Source organism: Meleagris gallopavo, chromosome 1, assembly GCF_000146605.3.
Source record: "Meleagris gallopavo isolate NT-WF06-2002-E0010 breed Aviagen turkey brand Nicholas breeding stock chromosome 1, Turkey_5.1, whole genome shotgun sequence".
In the NCBI taxonomy this organism is placed as follows: Eukaryota; Metazoa; Chordata; class Aves; order Galliformes; family Phasianidae; genus Meleagris; species Meleagris gallopavo.
The window spans coordinates 105,055,601-105,078,314 of record NC_015011.2 but is presented as its reverse complement, the minus strand read 5'-3'; the positions used below and the strand labels follow the sequence as shown (position 1 = coordinate 105,078,314).

At 40.0% G+C, this 22,714-nt stretch overlaps 1 protein-coding gene across 3 annotated transcripts in view; it reads right to left on the bottom strand.

Annotated features, from left to right (window-relative positions):
• Positions 1-234: 234 nt before the first annotated feature.
• Positions 235-22,714, bottom strand: part of KCNJ15 (potassium inwardly rectifying channel subfamily J member 15) — a 24,616-nt gene continuing 2,136 nt past the window's right edge. For 2 of the 3 annotated variants that reach the window (XM_010723564.3, XM_010723557.3), the window contains exon 2: positions 235-2,026. In XM_010723564.3, coding sequence (XP_010721866.1) covers positions 883-2,010 — 1,128 coding nt within the window. In that variant the 5' untranslated portion in view covers positions 2,011-2,026 and the 3' untranslated portion in view covers positions 235-882. Of the gene's footprint in view, positions 2,027-2,392; positions 2,639-22,714 lie in introns of all 3 variants that reach the window. The other variant, XM_019620863.2, reaches the window with a different exon arrangement.

Here is a 22,714-nt window from a genome sequence, read left to right as displayed (position 1 = left end):
AAAGGAATGCTGGTCCTTTATGATTGCCAGAAAAAGTAAATATTGTCTACAGACATAATACAGATTTCTTTTAACCAAATTAAATATGGGCTATAGCAAAGCAAGCAATCTGTAGAAATGTATTGTTATGCTGCTGTTACAAACTATTTACACTGGATAAAAACAGGTGTCTCAAAGCCAGCTTTAATCCTAGTTGATTACTGTTACAATTCTGTGTATCTTACCCTTACCTCCTTTTTTTTGCTATGAATCAGCCATTATCAAGGTTAAAAAAGGGAGTGATCACAAAACACATTCTGTGCAGCAGAGAAAGAGGACTCCCTTCCAGATCACCCAGCATAACCACTCCATCACTCTCCTTCAAGATTTAAGGAGTTTATCCCTTCCCTGCAGGCTCTTCCCATGGTTGACAATTTGTCTGATTTTCCTCACCAGGAATTCCCTCAAAGGTAAGACCTGGTATGAAAATATACATTTTAAGTATACATTTTTTTAACAGAGCACATTTTTGTTTAGCAGTACTATGTGCTGTCTCTGCTCACAGTAAAAGTTCGTCAAATAAATATTTGAAGGAATCAGCACTGTGCATCCAGTTTCACTTTCCAAACAGAAAGTGGTGTGTCTGCTTTTAGCGTTGGTATGAGGCAGAGACTTGATACAAATCCAACTTTGTTAAGATCATGAACAAAGAAATCCCACCTAATTATAAAATACTTGATTAACAACTCAGCCAAACAAAGGCATATGTTTACGCCAAAGCTATTTTCTGAAAAAGTCTTCACCGCTGGTTTTATAATAGACATACAGTACAGAAAAAATGTTTGTTTGTTTTTTTTCTTTCAGTTTTTGGAAAGAATTTATCAAGATAGTTTGTCCATTCAATCAAACATTGCTCTGCTGTAACAACATTGTTCTTAGTTCCCTCTCTCTTTGATCCTCCTGCCTGTATTTCTCCTCTAATTTTTGTTTTTCTGAGTCCATACTATAAAAAGAAGAATCTGTGCTTCTCCTGATCTTCTCAAACTGACTGAAATCTGCCACATACTTTCCGTTCGGAGAGAGAGAAACCACAGGCACGAATTCATAACCCCAGTGGATCTCGTCAGGTATGTAGGAAGTCCTGCTTTGACAGACAGCACTGGTGGACTCCACTGTAGCATTCAGGAGCACCACAAGCTCAAAGTCCTTATCCTTGAGATTTTGAGGTGTGAGATCTCTTAAAGGGCTGCTTTCATCCAAAATATGGTAGAATGTTAGAGGCAAAATGAGAAATGGGCTTTCTGAAGAGGAGTCAACATTGAACTTGACACTGGCTTGATTAAGCAGGATTCTCTCCCCTTCTTTGGTTTCGTATGTCTGAAGGAGCTTCCCAGAGAGCTGGCACTGTATTAGAAGGCTCTTCCTCATGTTTGCTACCCTGATCACCAGGCAAAGTTCTCCGTTGTGTTTAGTAATGACAGCACAGTGGCTGAACTTAATAGTTTCTGCCCTTTTTTTAGGTCTTGCAATTTTTGCCAGAAATGTGCCTGTGATGAAGATCTCAATCAAGGTGGTGATAACCAGTTGGGCCACAAGCAAGAAAATGGCATGTGGACACTCCTCTGTAATGAAACGAAATCCATAGCCAATGGTTGTCTGTGACTCCAGAGAGAAGAGGAATGCCCCCGTAAGAGAGTCTACATTCTTGACACATGGCTCCCGCTTTGAGGTGAACTTGTTTATTTCTAAGTCTCCGTGAAGGAATGCAATGGCGTAATAGATAACTCCAAAGAGGAACCAGGTCATAACAAATGTAGCAGCAAATAAGGTGAGTTTGTACCTCCACTTCATGTCTATAACTGTAGTCCACAAATCTTGAAGGTAGAGTAGGTAAATGCCATCAACTTTGTCTATGCGCACATTGCTGTGACCGCTTTTGGACATCACACGGGGCTTGTGTGCCTTGAGCACAGTGCTGATGCCTCCGTTAACCAGTGGGACGCGGGACATATTAATCTGAGTGGCTTCCATCCTCACTGCTTCAGTCCTAAGGAGAAAAGAAAAGAAGACCGTTACTTAATGAAATCAAATCACAAAATTTGTTCTGAAAAGCATTTGAAAGTGTTGAAAAATAGAAGGTACAAGCATAGAAGGTACAATCTGAATGCATGAGTAGTGAATTAAAAGAGATGGAATATAAAGTTTCTCCTGTAAAATAGCTGAGATTAAAAAGAATTTAGTATTATATATTGTCAGAAAAAAAAAGGAAAAAAAGAAAATATTCTTTGATTCTGGTGACTGCCAAATATGGAGAAGTAGATTTCTTTTCAAATAGCCTGCAAAAGAAATTTGATCAAGCTGAAATTTTTATATTAGTACTTTATTTCTGTAAAATGCATTATTTTTTTCTTACGTTTCTTTAGAGAAGAGGCTCTTTTTAACTACTGCAAAAGTTTTCTTTAGTGCCCTGAAGAGAGACATCTGATCGAAATTAAAGTCGCGTCAGTGCTTGGTTTAGAACGCAGATCCAGTACACCACCTCTGTCTCTTCCTGTGACAGAGGCAAAATGAGCCAGACCAGCTTTCACTCTGAACAATTAACTTCCACAAGTGATTTACTCAGTCGGATCTGATTCCTTGTCGCAAACCTACAACTAACCTACAGGGAAACAAAGCAGACCTGAACACATCAAAGTCGAGTTTCGGAAAGGAATATTTACACCTAAAACGCTTCAAAACTGTTTGTACTCTATAGCACTCTGACTTCAAGCAATCTAAGGAAAAAAAAAAGGCAATTCACAAAGTCAGCATTCTTAGCTGTGGGCCCTGACCTGTGCGAACCCAGCAGTCATTGGACCACCCGACTTCTGAAGTTTGTTTATTGTGCATCAGTCCGGATGGAGAGTAAGTGTGAGGACACTCAGAACAGAACAAAGCCCTCAGAGTGAAGCAGAACAGTGCCTGTGCCAGTTTGATGAGGCAAGTAACAAGACCCGGCTTGCAGGACTAGACAGTGGTTACACAGAGCAAGGACAGTGCATGTTATAGAAGTTCCCAACAACAAAACTTCCTGCTGAAAACAAAAAACAAACAAACAAAAAAAAACCTGAAAAAAAAAAACCAAAGAAAAAAAACATCCCTTGCGTCCTTTGTGCTTTGGCAGGTCATTCAAAAAGCATTGTTTTGTTCCATTATTTTCTCAGAAAAAGCCTTAAGTGAATCGCTGTTGTGAACCATACAAAAAAAAAGAAGAGCGTCTTCCTTATAGCCACTTAAAAGAAATTTGCAGGAAATACAAGATATATTTGTGGTACACACATGTGCCAACCCAGGACATCAGCATAATTGCTCACTGAAGTACTTTTCCTGTTATGTCAATTAAAGAGAATTTTTGTATGACTATACCCATCACACTGTTGCAGGTTTTCTGGGAAAGGGTAATTAATTAAACTTAATGCCCATTAAGACCTGTAGATCATTCCAGTTTGGTATTATCACCAGCGTTTCTCTTCCATCATCCAAGAGCCGTTGACATGTACGTATATACCTGTATCTATAAGAAAGGAATGTATCAGTGATCCCAGTAGGAGATTCCCTATGTGACAGTCAAATCAACACAGCATGCACAGCATGTCCGGATAGTAAACAGGAAAAAACCTTCAAGTGATCTAAAAAAGAACAACAGAAGGAAATGGCAGTGGGGGGAGTGAGGTTAGGGTGGGAAGGAGCATACATGTAACTGCTTTTTAGATAAACTCCAAGTGGAGCGCTACTGTCAGTGTGGTAAATGCACATAATCTCCAATGGGAAATCTTTTAGGAAAATATATGTCATTTAGTGAAGAGGCACCTTTTCCCACACTGAGCCTTACTCTGAGCCACAGACATCAAATGTGTGCAAAAGTCCATCTCAAAACAAGTGTACCTTTTCCTCTCAAGATCACTTCCCTGTAGCCATTACTTCCAGTCACAAACATTACTACGCCCCCTGCTCAGCCTACCTGGACCCTGCTCCTGGGACCAAGCTCCCCAGGGCTGCTGGCTCCTCCTCTTCAGGAGGTTACCAGGACAGAGGCAACCAAGACTCCACCTTTCCTCCTCGGTGCTGCAGCTGGTGGGCTTGAGGTGGTGGGGCAGGAACAAGGCTTTTAGGCTTGGCTGAGAGCAGAGTTCATTGATTGGGTTCAATAGTGGCCCAAGGCAAGGAGTATGTGGGCACTCTGCACACTGCACTCACTGTACATCTACCATGTCCTGGACACACGGGCTTCCATATACAAGAGACTCTGGGAAGGATAAGATCAGCTCTGCCCTACATGTGCTGTGACAATGATACTTCCTTGGTGTGCCAGACTTAGTAGGGATACACTGTACTACTGTTCATCTGCAGCATCATCAAGCTCTATGGTTTCAATCCATATGATAGCCTGGTAAGATTTCTTATCTGTGCCTCTTTTTTTCTCTGAAATGTGTTGTTCCTTCTAGGGGAACCCTGACCAGAGAAAATACTGATGTTGCCTCCTACTACACTTCCAGAGCTAGTAAACTAGTAAATTAGGTACCTAATATTATAGATGAACTGAAGTGCTGTAGCAAAACGATTTCCCCAAGAACACAAGGAATAGAAAGGCAATTGCAAGGCAAAACATATTTCCCAGGAACATGCCACGTCTGGCATGTTCCAGACTGTGCTTCAATTCAAAACCAAAGACATTTTTAGTTGTGTTTCTAAAACATATCCATGTGCAAAGTCAGTCTGCATGTGTAGGGATAGCATGGCAGAGCCATTAGTTTGGAGTCTGGCTGTGTCAGAATTTCCCTGTCATCTTTACTGTTCTTCCCAGTTTGTATTTCTGTATGTGACAAAGCTACTTGCCTTTAGAGTGATTTCCTGAAATAGATTCCAGCCAATTTCTGGTGCTTTTTTTGGTTGTAGGATTTTTTGTTGTTGTTGTTTTTACTTCCCTTATTATTATTTTTTTCTTACATCACTTTTTCCTGTGTGATCCTAAATTCTTTTAGTGCTCTTTTCCTCCCCAGAGAAATACATGTTAGTTTCCTTTCCCTGCAGAAGTACTTCCCTTCTTCTCTGCCACACTGATACGGGAAGAGCGGATCTGTCATGCTGCCTCTGAGCAGCACTGCCCCTGCTGAGGCCCTTCCTTATCACTTACAGCAGCCTGAAGGAGTCATCTGCGGGAAGAAATTGTGATGAAGCCAGAAGTGGAGTAAAACCAGGCTACAGAGATTTCTCCCCTGCCATCCACTACCGCAATGCTTTCTAGTGAACCAACCAGTGGCTATCCCAGAAAAAATGTTTAGTGGGTTTTTGTATACGTAAAACACACAGCATAGCATTTGCATTGCTTTTTCTCATCCCACCCCTTCTATAGGTACCTCAGATATTCTATGCCCTAACAACTGTTCCCAGCAACTCAGCTGAAAGATTTTAGTTTATTTCTACCATTTTCCCTCTAAGTTAGAAAGCACATCTACCACAGTAATGCAAGCAAACTAGTCTGAATAATAATAGTAGTATATATTTTGAAAATAAAAGAACATTTTCTGTTTGTTAGCTAGCTGAATTTACGCCAATAATTTATTTTTTGTTACTAAAAACAAAACAAAACAAACAAAAAAAACCTAAAACTGTAGCTGCAAATAAGTGAATTGAAGTAACAAAAAGTTAAGGAAACAGATACTTCATGGGAGAAAATGAAGTAATCTCAGGCTTGTCTAGCACTCTCATGTCCTGTGAATTACCTCCTTTCCTCATGAGCCCTTTGGAACTGCCGAAGGAGACTCCCCATCAGAACACATGCTTGTAAGGGAATTTAGTACAGACAAAATCAATAAAACATAGAACTACATACCAAACCACCAACCATGAATACCTTGATCTGAAGGTAATTTCAGCAGCCAGGGATATAACAAGTATATTAATTCTGCTTCCAGAGACCACATTATCAAGAAGTGAAAGCCAGCTTGCATGCACAGAAAAATGTTCCTGCTGCATGAAGCCAGATCTGCTTGTGAAAGATCTCTTTTGGCAGACACAAAGGATTAGAAGTGTACAGGAGCATGACTTGTTCAAACGGCTTCAGATGTTTTCTTGTTTTCAGATCAGATATGCTTTGCCACTTGAGCAACCCCCACACACCACTACACACTTCACTGCCACTCTGACACAGGGCAAAACTTGCACTGTTTTTTCAACCAGCAAAAACCATTAGCAAGATTGGCATTAAAAAAAAAAAAAAAAACAGGGCTGAGGAAAGAAAACATTGAAAAGTAATATACAATCTTCAGATCTTTCCTAGGTATGATGTGGTTCAGTAGGTTAAAAAAGTCCTTCCTGAATTCTCAGTGCTCTGCCTAGCATGAATACCCTTCTCTTTTTGGGCTGTGTGAGCTGTGGGAGACACGAGGTTCTGCTGTGTGGTCACCAACCAGAAAAATCCTTCTCTGTGTCTGACTTCTGGAACACAAAAAAACGAGAGAGGGGTAGTAGCAGTGGTTGTGAAAGGATGCGTCAACTCCTCCACCAGCTGCCACTGCAGTCAAACAGCCTGGACCCTTCATAAAAGAGCCATTCAACCCAGGTAGTGACCAACACTTACTTGCACAGCAGAAAATAGTCTGGGAATTGATCATATTGTGAATGACGCTGCCTTTAAAAATCATAGATCATAGAATCATTAAGATTGGAAAAGATTTAAGATCACCCAGTCCAACTGTCAGCCCACTCCCACCACGCCCACTGCCCACGTCCCTCAGTGCCACATCCACACAGCTCTTCAACACCTCCAGCAATGGTGACTCCATCACATCCCTAGGCAGCCTGTGCCACTGCCTCACTGCTCTTCCTAAGAAATATTTCCTACTACGCAACCTGAACTTTTCCTGATGTAACTTGAGGCCATTCCCTCTCATCCTACTTCTGTTACCCAGGAGAAGAGGCTGTCCCCCACCTCTCCATAACTTCCTTTCAGATGATTGTAGGGAGTGACAAGGTCTCCCCTGAGCCTCCTCCAGACTAAACCATTTGTCTCAGCCACTCCCCATGAGACTTGGCACTCCAGACCCTTCACAGCTTCATTCACTCTTTTTGATTTTTTCCACAAGACCAGACTACAAGAACTGTAAATGTAACCTCAAATCAAAATCAGCTCCTGACTCTGTGCATTTAGGTCCATACACCTCGTCCTGGCCACTCATCAGCACAGCACAACTCTTGGATGGTGACACTCAGGAGCAGGTGACAGTGGTGGCACAGCAAAGCCTGCCCAGAGACCTTGAGTGCTGCAGATCTGATTGCACTGGAGGTTGAGGTTAGTGATATTGTGTTGGAGCTAGGAGCATGCTTTCCACCACTCACAGCAGGTCCAGGGGCAATCACTGACAGACCAGTATTAAGAAAGTAAAAACACAAATGCATCTCTTTCTCTCCTAGGCAGCCTGCCTGACATCTGGCCATAGAAGATGAATTTTAGCTGAAGAAGTCATGGTACACTGTTGCTTAGAGAGATTTGTACAGGAATCTTGTTCTTTTCAAAAGCAGGATGTGAGGCTTTGCAATAGCTATTGATTTACACAGATGAGCCTTGGAAACTACACTGATGCAAGAAGTAGGAAAACAACCAAGTAGGAATAGAAAAGGCAAGAGATTACTCAAAGCTTATTGAGGTTAACGGAGAAACTTCCAGTGATTTCACAGGTCTCCTAATCAGGCCTCCAAGCAGAGAGAAAGCATACACCAATATCTTCCCAACAGCTAGCTCACTGCTGTCTGTTTTTCCTAAAACCTGCCCTCCAGCCTCTGCTGTGGGTTCTGCAGATACACAGGGGACTTGGCCATGCACAGCTTTCCATCTGGAATCCTTCATGTACACTGAAGTCTCCTTTCACAAAGTAAGTAAACTGATCAGTTTCTGAAACTTCTTTTTTTTTTTTGTGCTTGATAATATGGTTTATATAATGCAGCTGGAAAAGAGAGAAAGGTTCACCAAAAACCTGTTCTGCTCTATTATTTTTAAGAATATCTTTTCTTCAGTAGTGAAAAATTCAGGACTTTTGAATGTCTCCCTTGCTGGCATATTAATGCTTCAAACTCTCTTTTTCAAACACTTCATATCACAGGTAAGCATTCAAAACTTGCCTCCGATGTGATGCTTTTCCCACCCACTAACCCTTTCCCTGTTCTTTCTGTGCAAATCTTATGTGGCTCTTTCTATATGAACAAGTCTAAACAGACTTTTATGAACTCATTTTTTCCATTTCTAAGGAGCTAGGTGCCAGCATTACTCTGTGAGGCTGACAGGAGCATTACTTTTGCATTCTGCTTATCACACTGATACTTTGTACTTCCATGCTATATTGCTGAAATCTTCAGTCAGCTGTAGGAGCATTAGGTACTTCTCAGATAACACCTCTGGCACAAGTAAGCATCTCAGCAAAACCACACAGGAAAGGATGAGCTACAGAGAGGATGGCAGAAATCGTAGGATGATTTGAATTGGAAGGGACCCTTAAATGCCATCTGGTCCAACTCTTCTGCATTGAACAGGGACACCTCAGCTAGATCAGGGTCCTCAGAGCCCTGTCCAGCCTGGACTTGAATGTCTCCAGGAATGGGGCACCCACTACCACTTTGGGCATGCCTTATCCCATTTATTAGTAGCAGTCAGTGCTAGCACCAGGACTAGAATATCAGAGATCCTAATACCTCCCACTGTCCTATTTTCTGAGGGGCTTTCAGTAGCTAGACTCTGTCCTCCTTTCTCCCTGAGACAATAATCTTTTCTATAAGGGTATATCTCATTATTTTGTTCTTCCTCCTTTTTGCATAATATCCCATTCCTCTCCTTTTTCCTGCTCTCTGTGAACAGAAGGGTTCAATTTAGTGATGTTTACAGTGCCACCATAGAAATGTGTAGTTGTATATACAGAGTTGTTTCTCACAAGACAGCACACTAGTTTATGTTTCTCATGTATCTCATTGCAGGTTCACAGCACCTATTCCTGAGCTCTCCATTACATGATTGTTTTTGCAAGGGCTTCCATTTTTGCAAAGTTTCAGCTGTTTGGGATGTTTCCTCAAAACTGGTCACAAGTGAGCACATATTTTTTATTACTTTGTTTAATTAATGTGCCAGTCAAAATGAAACAGCCATTTCCAAAGCCAATGCCAAGAAAATATAGTTTGGAATTTTTCTACATCCATGTTAAAACAGTTTTGGTGTCTTTTTCTTCACGGATGTTAGTGTGTATGCACTCTTCAGTGCAGAGACTGAGATGCATGCTCTCCATGGCTAGCTGAGCACCCTAACAGTTTGGCCAGAGACTAATCTTGATGCCTCCTTGCTTTCTGCCTTTAAAATTTGTATTTGTGCAGTTGAGTATCTTCATTGGGAAGTGTAGAGTCTCCCCATCTCCCTAGTTCCATATTAGTGAACTCTTCTGCAAGGGTGGAAACGAGGGAAAAACTTGCCTCAGGTGCAGGGAGGAGTCTCACCCCCACCCCCTTCAGCAGTCAGATTTTGAACACAAATACAGACTGGGAGTGGGGAGAAGCGGAGCAGAGGACACACTGAGAGGAGGTTGAATTCAAGCCAAGGAATGTTTCATTTCTGGCTCATCTTGCTTAGACAGAAGGTAAACACTGAGCCTTTTGGTGTCCTACAGGGCACACTGTGGCATGCCCAAACACATAACCATTGGGCACCCATCAAAATGAGAGCCAGAAATGGAAGCACCTGCATGCTTGAAGCACTTCCAGCATAAGACAGAAGCTGGGCAGAGATTTTCTGCAGAATACTTTTTCACTTAGTCAACTAAGGCCTACCTAAGTCCTACTTAAGCACTTAATTCCTGTTTTGGGAACTAGCCCTTCCCAGGCCAACTGCTGGAGCTCCTGTGAGAATGTGCTTTCTCACAGCTCCCAGTTCCCATTGCCTTCCCTCCCTGAGTACAGGCCACCTGGCTGGTGCATTCCCCAGTGCACTTGGTGGTGGGAAGGCTGGTGCAGAAAAGGCAGACAGAAAGGCTCTGCTGCTCTTCTATCAGATTTCAGGCGGTTTTGTAGCTTGCCCGGAGGCATATCTTACCTTTGTTATTCATGTTTATGTACAACCTGGTATAAATCTCCTAGGAATAATCTTACTGTGTAAGCTCATGTGCCAAGACTGTTTCATGTTTCTGTACACAACCAAGCAGTAACTATGTTTCCTTCCAGTATTTTAGTCACATGGTGGTGACTTTACAACCGTATAGAAAATAATGAGCCAGAACTTGTCTACCATTAACATTGCTAAGTCTTACCAAGCTTGCAGGGAAGGGAGTCATCTCTCAGGTCAGCTCAGAGCACAAATGTACAGTACCGGGTTACCACCTGTGTTTGCTGTAACTGTTATTCCCTGCTCACCATGGGCTGGCCGTGTCCTTGTTTTCTTTCACGGAAGGTAAAGGGCAGCACCTTGGTTTCAGCCTTACCATACTCACCCACTGCTTCACAAGTTATCATAGAATCACAAAATACCCCAAGTTGGAAAGGACCCATAAGGATCATCACATCCAAGTCTAGGCCCCACACAGGACCACACAAAAATCAGACCATATGTCTGATAACAAATGCCTACTCCAGTACGGAATAATTGTAGTATTAATAAAGTTAAACTCAGAGCAACAGACTTGCCAACCTGCAGATGGTTTAAAATGTGCTCATTTTGTTTCAGATGTGAAGAAGGACTTACGAGACAGAAAGCTCATCTAGTTTCTTTTCTTATTTGCTCATTTGTTTGTTTATTCTCCCAATTCATTTCTTGGTTAATAAAAATCTGGTCTCATTTAAAAACAAACATGAAACCAAAACCAAAAAGCCACACTTACTGTAGATTTCTAATTTAAATTGTCAGCAGGTGGCTGAAAATAAGTAGTAATTTTTCTGCTCATGGTAACACAAAAGCCAAGGAGAAAAGTTAACATTCTTCTGATTGTTCATAAAATTTGGCAAAAATGTCTTCAGTCTGCCTTCCTCAGGGACATTTCTTCCCATATCAGCTACTATGGCTGGTACATTAAAAGTATTTGTTAGACAGTAGGGAAATATTTTCAAATTGTTTGGAGTTGTTTGTGCCTCTGATTCCTGTCTTGAGCTATAGGTACCATTAGACTCAAACACAACTTGGTATTCCAAGTCCCATTGCCAGCCTTGTCTCATTCTGATGAGCAAGGGCATTGGCTCCTGCTTCTACGTTAACTGTACAATACAGATGAAGAGCTCTCTTTTTAATCACCATTTGTGATGCCAATTCATTGTACTGTATCCCAGTCAAGTTGGGTTTTGTTTTTGTATTAGTCATAGTGCACTGTGGCTCTCATAGCTAAGTGTAGGTGTGGCAAGGAGGTGAGGCTCCCTGCACAGTGTCAGTCTTCTGCTATGTCAGAATTATTGCATGTGATTTCTGCATGTGAAAGCCACCTTTCTTGTAAACCACAGCACTTCTTTAGCCCATAAAATCAGAGCTGATGCTGTTGGAGGAATGACCTTAGTACCTCACAAAACAATTGTTTGTAGTTTTCAGTCTCTATACAGTCACTAAATCTCAAAACTTAAATATCAGTCTATGAAAAGAATTTTCCATTGAGAAAATCTGCTTCTTTTAAATATGTAAAAGATTCAGTACTGCTGAAAATCAGGTTAGGGCTGCAAAAGGCAAGGAAGCTGGCAATGGGCAAAACTGTTGTACTCAAAGATCTTGGTTAAATTTTGATCATCTAAAGCCTGATGTGGATAGAATCAAATCTAACTGGGGAAGTAACCTATCCTGACCCAATTGGAGGATGGCCTATATTTCAGCGAAGATTTTCCCTGGTGACCATTTCTGCGTTTCTCTTCCTGTACAGTGTAGTATTGTACTGCTTCATCTATGCTGAGCAGAGTAATCTGATAATTAAGCCAGATTTATGGCTTCTTTGCTAGACCAGAACACACAAAAGAATCCAGCCTTGAGATTTTTGCAATAATACAAAGGATATTTCCAAGAAATAGGGATGGGTTTGTCATGGTTTCATCTTAAAACTCATTACAAGTTCATTTTCTCAGGAAGTTGTTTGGTTATGAAGAATTGTCCTACCTGTGCAAACAAGTTCATGAAGTGGAAAATGTTTTCAGAAAGTGATTCTCTTTAATGCTAGCAAAATGCAGCCTCTGTGAGACAAAGTATGCACTTCCCTTACCCTAACCTAGTGATTTTTAAATTAGGCATCTTTTTCTCATAGACAAAGCACAGATGATAATACTGACATAGCAGATGCATACAGATTACTTGCTTATTTTTTAATAGTGTATTACTTTGTTGTGAATTACAAAGTATGTCCATTATTCTTTTTGAGGTGCACAGTAGCTTCAAAAGTGTTAATCTCTACTCCATTTTCTACTCCAATCTCTACAGAGATTTCAAACTGCATCAAGTATGTATTTCCGCTAAATGTCTACAACTGATCAAGTTCTACTTGATCTGTAACAAATGTTTGATAGCTACTTAACAAAAAACAAAATAATAAAACTTTTAAATGCTGAAAACAAGATGGTGGTACTGCCCCCAAAAATCAAGATGTGATATTTCATAGGCAAATATGTATGTGCTTTTATAGAAAAATCACATGGTCATTTCCACTGTTTAAAACAGTACTTCATGGTATGTGTGTTTGTGTTGTCTGTTCTGTAAATCACGAGCAGTAAATACAAAGTACTGATCTGGGAGCTTTTGGTGCATTTATAGTCACTAGTGAAATCCTCTTCATTTAGATGTGTTTCCTTTAGTGCTGTGGTTTCCCATAATAAAAAATAAGCTTCTGAACAGCATGTCTCAGAAGCATCTGCAGTGACCAGTAACCACAACCTGTGACTATGCCCTTGCTCACTAAAGTCTCCCTTGAGTTTTGCCAGCTCTGCCCAAAGTGGCACAGCAAATTCTCTGATTGGGCACTGGTGTTCCCAAAGGGCTCTCATGCCTTAGCACTAGTTCCTTCTCATCCTGATTCTGCAGCAGTCCCCAGACATGAGCTGCCTCTCACCAGTCTAGTTGAGGATGGCCCTATACCCCAGGGATGACACCAATAGTCACAGAGGTCCCATACACCCTTAAAACACTGCACCGGTATATAAACCAAGGGCTTTCACCTGCTACTTTGGAGTGGTCAGGGATAAATTAAAAATGCCAATTACACTTTCATAGTGATGTAGGGATATGTATTTTCAGTAATGTCCAAAAGTTTTACTTCATGGCAATTTCCTCTCTATTTTTTTTTCCTTGACCAATTCATGGATGTGGTTAATTTAAGGTTTAAAGGCTTTTTCTCACACACACACACACACACCCATATATGTTTTCCACTGGAGTCTGTGCTTTTTCCTAGACCCACCCAAATTCCAGTACATAGCTCACTTGTGTGCCAAGCTTTCTCTCCATGCAATGAATGGAAAAATACCCTTTTTTCCACTTCTGCACATTTTGGGGAGAGGACAGACAGAGAAGATGGAGGAAAGGTCTCTTGAGTAATTTAGTTATACCTGCTAATTCAGAGAAACATGAGAGAATCCCGGCATTCATGGGAATACTACAGGCTGGGGTGCATGGGAGCTGATCCCTAATGCTTTCTTGAGACTCAGAGCTGCAAATGTGGTGTGCTAAGGAGATTTAAACACTAATAATGATAAGGTAAAAACAGTGTAAGCAGCTGGCTGATATATGTCTTCTTCTGTTCAAATGAAGTGTTTTGATAGAACTCTTCTGTGCACTGATATTTTATGAGATGGATAAAACTAATTCAAAGTTTAATAGTGAGATATATTAGCATCTTTTATATGGAAATGATGATTCTCAGCTGTTTTATTTTACAGTCTTTTTCAGGCCGTGAGTATCTCGGTGAGAGTGGTGGGCTGAGAACAAAGAGATCCTCTTCTCACCAGTAGTAGCCTTGTAGAGAAAAGGCTTCGGGGCCAACACTGTTCTACTCCTGTCTATGCTTTCCCTGCTAGAAGGACCATTGTAGCTCATGAGGTAATAGGCCATGGGGAAATGGTCAGTAAAGCTGTGGTTCCATCACTCCATTGCATCTCCAGGGTGAACCTCACAGCCATAATAATATGCAAACACAATGCAAAGCCTTTTTTGTGGCACTATCTTCCATGTGGATTCTCTGATGTCCATTTAAGGCTAATCCCCCTTGACTTCTTCTTCTCAGTAAAGGAATTAATAACATCTCTTGGGCTTACAGAGCCACCTACTTTCATAAAGCCTGTTGGAACATCATTTCTGAATCGTCTGTTCACCTGCCAAGTTAAGCTGAAATTAGCCTGTGGATTTAAATACATGGGCTGTATCCCTTAGTTGTGAGGGAACAGAAATGAAATTAAGCTAGATTAAACACATAGCCTTTTGCCAAGAAAACGCTATCATTGTACTGAACTTAACTACCACTGTTAAACTGTGGAAAAAAAAAATATTTTAAACTATACATTTTTTAAAGAAGAAGATGCTTCCTGAGTTTAAGCATGAGGTTACACAGCCCTAGATTGTATGTTTTGCAGATAAACTGACAAGGAATCAGAGGGAAAATAATCTTTGTTTTCCTCATTGCTTTCCCAAATTACTCAGCCCCTGCCAATTTCCATGACACAGACCCCTCAGTCTGCTGCAGAGACTGTGGCTTTTCAGGGGGAGGAAATAGCATAAATTTACTGGTGCACGTCAGTGGTTTTTTTATTTTCTCGCCAAACCAAAAATATCAAAACAACAACAACAACAAAAAATGTGCTGAGGTTGAACCAAAAAAACATTTTTCTGGTCCTTTTTTTTTTTTTTTAAAGCTATTCTGGACTGGAGATACTGTTTGTTCAAATTGAAATTAAACCTGTTATTTTGATTTTACATTTGTATAGATGTGTGTGTATGTCTAATTTAAATCATGTGAGGAACAAGCTTTTGCTTTACTCAAAAGATCAAATATCTAACTTCCACAAGTCAAAATGCATTTTTTTACTTTTCAAAATTGTTTTCAGATTTCTTCAGTCCAAAGTTAACATGAAAGCACAAAATCTTTCATCTGATCTTATAGGCATTTTCAGCTGAAAAAAGCTTTTGGAGGAAGAATCCCTCACATCTGTAACTGCAGAGGCCAACTGGATTTCCTGGTGGGTTCAATGACAAGTGTACAATAAGTTACTGTGCTTCCTAGCAGAAGACAGCAGAAGCAATGCCTGTCCACATTGCTGAACTCTGAGAATTTAGCTGTGTAATTCACAAGTCATTTTTCTTTGTTCTATAGCTTCTTGGGAACCTCTGTGAAAAGTCTGTGTTGTTACATTACAACATGCTAGAAAAAAAAAAAGCAGCGATAGTGTGCCCAAACAATAAAAAAGCTCATGCTGGTGTTCAAAGTCATTACGTTTCCTTATGCTCAAAAGGGGGTTATTTTGCTTGTTTATTTACATATACCTTATCTTTATGACTGTTCCTTTATGATCCCATGTGATTTCAAATGCTCAACAATCTTTTACAGTTGGAAACTTGGGAAAGCCCAGCTTTGATCACTGAAGTAATTAGACTGAATAGGACATTTTTCATGTTCTATTAGGAATAGTTTCCTAAAACATTCCAAATACCGCAAACATTTTTTGGTTTGTTTTTTTTTTTGTACGTTTTCCAAATGCTATGAATTTCAGAAATTACTTTGATGTTTTCCAAGTAATCTGATTTATGTTAACAAAAATTATCACCATTCTCCAATTACTTTCTGTTGCCTTGTTGTAAGGCTTGATGCACGAATGAAAATGTAGCCTAACTGTGGAGTCTAGGCATAAAGAATAACTGGGATATGAGGAAATCAACTACATCTCCCATAAGAGATCATTCTTTCAGTGGAAAAAATAAAACTTTTTGATCTCTAATATCTTGTACATTTCCTGTAATATTTAATTTTTAAATGCTCAGTTTTCATTGAAAAAATATGGTGTCACCAAACAGTAGTCATCTATACGTCATTTTAGTGCTATTGACTATTTTGTAGACAATTGTTAAAGATAAATGATTGCAAAAGTAACTAATCATGACTATGGATATATAAAATTCCAATAGCTTATTTCAAATGAAGTTAAGATTTGTCATTGTTAGAAATTCTCTGAAACTGTGACTTAACCAGACAACTAGCAGCTTAATGTCAGTACAGAAAATTCCTTCTTTCAATGCCATGGTGAAACCCTGTCAAACTCATTCTTTCCCAAAGGACATATTCTGCCAAGAGTGCTGCTTCTGCTCTACTCACTGTATGGTTCAGACATCTGGTCTGCAGGCAACTTGATATCATAATACCTCCAAAATCTTCACCTCAGTCACTTTTAATTTGCCCTTTTCCAATAAGTGTCTTGTGCATAGTCCTCATCTATCTCATGGATATGTCACTCAAACTTCCAGCATCAAAAAAATGCATTTTTTCTCTACTATTTTGACTGTATTTTTTCCCTTCATTAGTGGAAACATCTCTTCATATTAAGCCTAATCTTTTCACAGCTACTTCCCTGATACTCAGAGCTTATGCCTTGGGATATTTGTTCCCTTCATGTTTAGGCACCAGATCAGCTCACCACTATCCAAACAAGTCCTTGAAATGCACTTGCTTTGAGAAAAATTCCAACTTTAATAAACATCTGCTTGTCATTGTGTTCACCTAGCAAGTACCAAGTCTGGGTTGTATCATGCCTCACTTGCTGTTAGATCTGAAGTAATTTAGAGCAGATCTAAAGTTTTCCTATTCTTTGTTCAGCTCACTGCAAAGCATTTTGTGGGCCTACAGTATGATAAGAAATAATGTATTCAGATTACAAACTATGTTTTCCCTTTGAATTGATAACAAATGATTTGTTTTCTGGGAGACATCTTTTCTCCAGGAAGGCTCTGGCTGCCTTGGATGCTTCCTCATTATCTGAGTTTTGTCTGAAAGAAACTTGGAGATTTGCTTTTCTTAAAGTTTGCTTGGAAATTTGAGATAACCAGAAACCTATCTGTGAGACAGTAGTTCAAACTTGGTTTCCAATCACCTACCAAACTGAGCCATTTCTAAAGGTGAATGTGCTGTGAGATCAATTGTTGGGCTTTTAGGTTGAAATCTCTCTTTTCATGTTAGCAATCTGAAAGGTTTCTGTGTAGTCTGAGCTAGTCCTCTTAAAGCACCAGCATTAATGGAGAGTTGGACAACTGCACTCTGTCTGTCCCTTCTTCTTCTCCGCCATAGGTGCCGTTCTCCCTGCAGTGCCCTAAGATCTGATCCCAGAATTCTAACTTTTACACAGCTGACAGTTACTTTACCTTACACTTGCAAAGCAGGTCCTGAGAAGTGGCAAGTTTATTTCTTGTGTGGAAATCAACTGTTCCAGTGTATGCAAAGGTACACCCACACTTCTTAGAAGAACTCTGGTTACACATATAAATTATATAATACATGTGCATATCTTAAGTTGGAATATCCTAAATAAATATATGTAAATCTAACTTATACTGATGAAGCTTTTCAGGTTAAATCCCATGTCAATTGTGTGATGTGGAATCTAATACAAGATTAAATAAGCCAGTGCGCTGTTTCCATCAAACATATAGCTTAGTTACTATAAAAGAATGTACATACTGAAACAGATGAGCAACATTCATCTGTAAAAGCAAACTATCCAGGAATATAAAACAAGATACAGGGATCTGTCTGCTCTGTTTTACAGGTTCTTGTCAATGAAATGTGTCAGCTTGCTTGTTGATGTCATCAGCTCATACACTCTCGCCATGTCTCTTACCAAAGTGTGCATTCATCTTGCTTGCTCTGCAAAAGGTTTCCTCATACATACCTTTGAACCTTCAAAAATGATGTCTGGGCCTCCATGAAAGTAATCAGCTCTGCTTTTTCATACCCATTAGCGTCCTACATCTTTATCACCCCTACTACCATTTTTCACCACCAGTTTCCTATTTATAGTGCTGCTCAAATATGCTCCTGCTTTTTCCCATGCCTAAGTTTCCAGTCAGCAAAACAGAGCTAGTAACCAAGTGAAGAAAAGAGTAAAGCAGAATCATTCAAAACAATGTCTTGTCTTAAGGTGAGCAAAGCTTAAGAACTGGACCAGTTTATTTCTGTTAGAAGCACCGGATTTTTAGGAACTTGGCAAATTCAAAAACTTTGACCGCTCTTTTCTTCTGAAGCTGTGGAATGAGGATCAAATCCTTTTCCCAGCTTTTTTTGTGGATTCCAGTGTTAATGTTTAAGCTCATATAGTAAGTATTATTAGAACATGCTTAAATCAGTTTCTAGTGAGAACACAAAGGTTATTGACTTCTGTGACACTTTCAGTCTTTATGTAGCAACTTGGATGGTTCAGAAGTTTCTCAAGATCATTTAGAGCAAACAGAAGCAAAAGCTTTTCCTTGAACACTTAGTCATTATTTAAAAGTTCTAAAGGTGTAGTGCAGCATTTTAAATCTCCCGATCTTACATTTTCACTTTTTGCCAACCAGAAGTATATCTGCAAATTCAGATTCTTGTATCTACATGTAATAGGAGAATGTATCACTGTGGTCATTTTGCTGCACTGTTTTCTTGGACTTTGGCATATAAACACTATTAAAATAATAGAGCATGCTTCCTATCACCTAAGACCTTAGGTAGAGGAGGGATATTTACTATCAATAACTACTGTTCTGTGACAGAATCAAGTCATAGCTTTGGTTATTTTATTGACAGAAAAAGAAATCAACACTAAATTTTAGATATTATTGTTCCAAATTTGTTATATGTGTGTTATATGTTATATGTTATATATATGCATATAATGTGTACCTGCAATGATAGAATTGACCAGGAATGAAGTTCAAGGATAAGGCATTCATAAAAACCTTGGATGAAACATCCATAACGTTGTGGTCTGTTCTGAGGAAAGGAAGTGAGGTTTGTAGCCTGAAGCAGGCTCACGGAATCAGCTCAGCAAGAGCAAGGGTATATGGAAAAATAGGGTACATTATTAGGATTCCTGGCAGTATGACAGTTATTATGTGACACCACCAGTTGAAGATCACCTTCTAGCCTCTGCATTTCCCAGAACAGGGTTAAAGAGCCACAGCATGAACAAGAACCAGATCTGAAGCCTTTTGTTTGCCTATTATACATAGACATTAATGGCATTGTTAGCTTTCCCACACCTGCCTAAGTTGTGTTCATTCACCTCTATACTTCTGGAGGCATTTTACACTGCAGAACATTTCAGTCTTTGATTCTTTTTTATGCCTTGACAAGACCTTTCAGCACCTTTTAGATAGCATATTTCACAATAGGTAATCAACATGCTGAAGGCCAGCACCCATAGTGAGCTGATGTTCACTATGTTAATTTATAACTCACAGATGGAGTCGATACTGTTTAATATCTTTGTAGGCATAAACAGTGCGACTGAGTGCTCCTCAGCTGGTTTTTGGGTGACACCAGGATAAGTAGTATAGTTGCTACAACAGAAGGAAGATATGCCATTTAGGGAGACTTGAACAGGCTTGAAAAGTAGGTCCACTAGAACCAAATGAGGTTCAACCAGGCCAAGTGCAAGGTGCTGCATTTGGAGCAGAACAATCCCAGACCTGAGTACAGCCTGGGACAAGAACTACTTGAGAGCAGCCCTTGCAGAGGACTTGAGTGTTCTGATGGACAAAAGGCTTGATAAAGTCCAGAATTGTGTATTTGCAGCCTCGAAGGTCAAACTGTATCCTGCACAAGAGGGATGGCAAGTGGGGAGAAGGGGATTATCCCCCTTTACCCTCATCGGGCTCCATCTGGAGTACTGCACCCAGGCCTGGGGCCACCAGCCCAAAGGAGGATGTAGAACTGTTGGAGCAGGTCCAGAGGAGGCCATAAAGATGATCAGAGGACTGGAGCACCCCTCCTGTGAAGACTGGCTAAGGGAATGGATTTGTTCAGTCTAGAGAAGGCTCTAGGAAGACCTCATTGCAAATTTCCAATACTTAAAGAGTGCTTATAAACAGAAGGGGGCCTGACTTTTTGCACAGGCAGATAGTGGTAAGGCAAAATGGAACCGTTTTAAACTAAAAGGGAGGAGATTTAGGTTTGATTTCTTCCTTACATCTCAACACATCAGAGGGTGTTGAGGCACTGGCATAGCTGCCCAGAGAAGCTGTGGTACCCCATCCCTGGATGCACTCAAGACCAGGTTGGATGGGGCCCTGAGAAGCCTGAGCTGGTGGATGGCAGCCCTGCCCATGGCAGGGCGGTTAGAACAAGATGATCTTTAATGATCCTTCCAATTCAGCCATTCTGTGATTCTATTGCCTTTTGACTTAATCTTAGCTGAAGAGAGGTTGTGATTTAAAACCATTAAGATTAAAACAGGCAAGAGGCCAACCACCATATACCAGCAACGCCACCAAGTATACACGTTAATGAGGCCCAACAGGGTCATAAAATAAAATGCTGCTTTAAAAGACTCTTTTTTTTCCATCAAAGGCTTTGCATGTTCATGAATATTTTATCATTTGCCCAAGAAGATTAATTAGAATTTTGAGTGTGCTGTATCAATCGAACATCTCCCCAAATGTGTTGATATACCTTTTTGTGAATGAAGACCAGCCTTGCTAAATTGCTGTGAAAGTCACAGAAAGCACAGCTTTTATCCACTGCTGCACTAACTGTGGTTTGGTTGTTTATTGTGGAGAGAGAAGACTGTTGATAAGTTGGTGTTGAAGTGTTTGAGAAAGGAAACTTTCTGGAAGCATTATTGCTAGATAAGGTTGCAGGAAACTGAAGCCTGTTTGCTTGGGTGAAAGGTAGGACGGCGGTTCAGAAGAGAACAGCTGGCCTAAAAATTAGTGGGAGTAAGGACAGGAGTAAGGGTAAGAATCTTTGAGTAGGATAATCATTAGGAAGAAAACAAAAAGCACTTAAGCAGTTATGAGTGAAAATTACAAAAATACCTTTTGTTGAATTTTTTCTTTTTTGGTCAGGCTGTGTAATTCAGGCGAGTATAAAGGGAAATTTTCCCCTTTTCTCTTGTTCAGTTCATACGAATAATATTCCTATGAAGTCATCAAAGCATGTGTGCCATTTCCTATATTGTTTCATTACAGATTATGATAATTTATTCAACAGACAAACATGTTTATCATATAGCCTCAATCCAAAAGTGTCAATTTTAGATAAGGAAAAGTTCAAAGTGTACAAGAGAGGTATCCTGCAAGCTACAGTCTAACCAAGAGTGAATTACCTCAGTTAAAGCAATGTAGATTAAATTAATCTAATCAGGCCATACCATTATTCCAGTTAATACTTATTTTACTTTATCACTTCTGATTTATGAAGAAAATGTGTCATATTTAGGCATATCTCCCTAAGCATGGACAACTCTACCTGACAATCTCTGTGAGAAAAACAAACCCATAAGGAGTCAAATGAGGTTTTAAGAGGCACTAAGCTTCTGTTCTGTAGCTTTATACTTCTCCTTCAGGTTAAGAGTCAGCTAAAATGCAGTATAGCCGGAAGGTCAAATTGCAGGTGCTAGTTTGAACTGAGTGAAATAAAGACATCTTTAATCAAGAAGCCACCCTGGGAGTCAACAGAAAGGCAGCATGCTCTCTTACATGAGCAGACACTATGTGGGGAGAGAAAAGGATTTGTAACATAATGTCTAGATTGAAATGAATCACTGAAAAATTAAAGGATAGTGGCATTGACCACTGACACCAGTGAAGCAGAATGGATCACCTGAGTGTGAAGGTCAAGGGGATTCTCAAGCCTAAAAGGTTGCAAGGTTTCCTAGTATCACCAGTGGTGTTTGGCAGACACAGGAACTGCATAGCACCACAATATTTCCCTGAGATATATGCTGGGTCCAACCTGTACCCTAGCAGTATGATTTCACCCTTTCACCAAAGACAGACAAGGTTTGCAAAAGGATCCACTGAAAAATGGGATTTTGTCTCCTTGGGTAAAAATTACTGCAGATATCTTATCCCAAAACATTTGTCTACCCTCTTTCTGTCCAAGTATTTATTTTGCCCAGTAAAGGATGATAATACTTAGAACATTCATGTTGTCTCTTGTTACTTTTCTGCCTAAGCATGACTCCTAGCTTGCCATGAACCTCAGAGTGTGCCAGTCATACAAAGACAGTTTCATACTCAGGAGGTGAGAAAGATACTGTGGTTATTACTTGCCATTTTTGTTCCTTCATCCGGCCCAATTAGAAACACATCCACTGTTTTTGGCTGCCATACATGTGAATTTCATACCATTGGAGCTAGGCAGATTTAAAATGAGCAGGCGGTATAGTACATATACAGCCAATACAAGAGAGCTTCCTGTTTCAACTGTGCCCTGTTGCTCCCAAGAGCATGTATGCACTTTATGCCAAGCTATTTACCAAATAAATGAAAAAAATACATTGAGTGCTAAAATGAGCTTCAAGCCTATAGTAACTCATTCAGATAAGTCATGAATGTTGTCCCATTCCAAGGGGTTAGGAACAGCTTGGCAGGAAGGTAGTTTTCAGACATTTAACATTTAGTGCATTTGTTTGGACTGAAAAGTTTGACGTTAACTGCTCAATGCTCCAGCCAATGGTTTTTGTTTTTTTTTCTTCTTATGTTTGTATTCCCAGGACAGCCAACAAAGGTAAAGAATTTTTCCCTCCATAGATT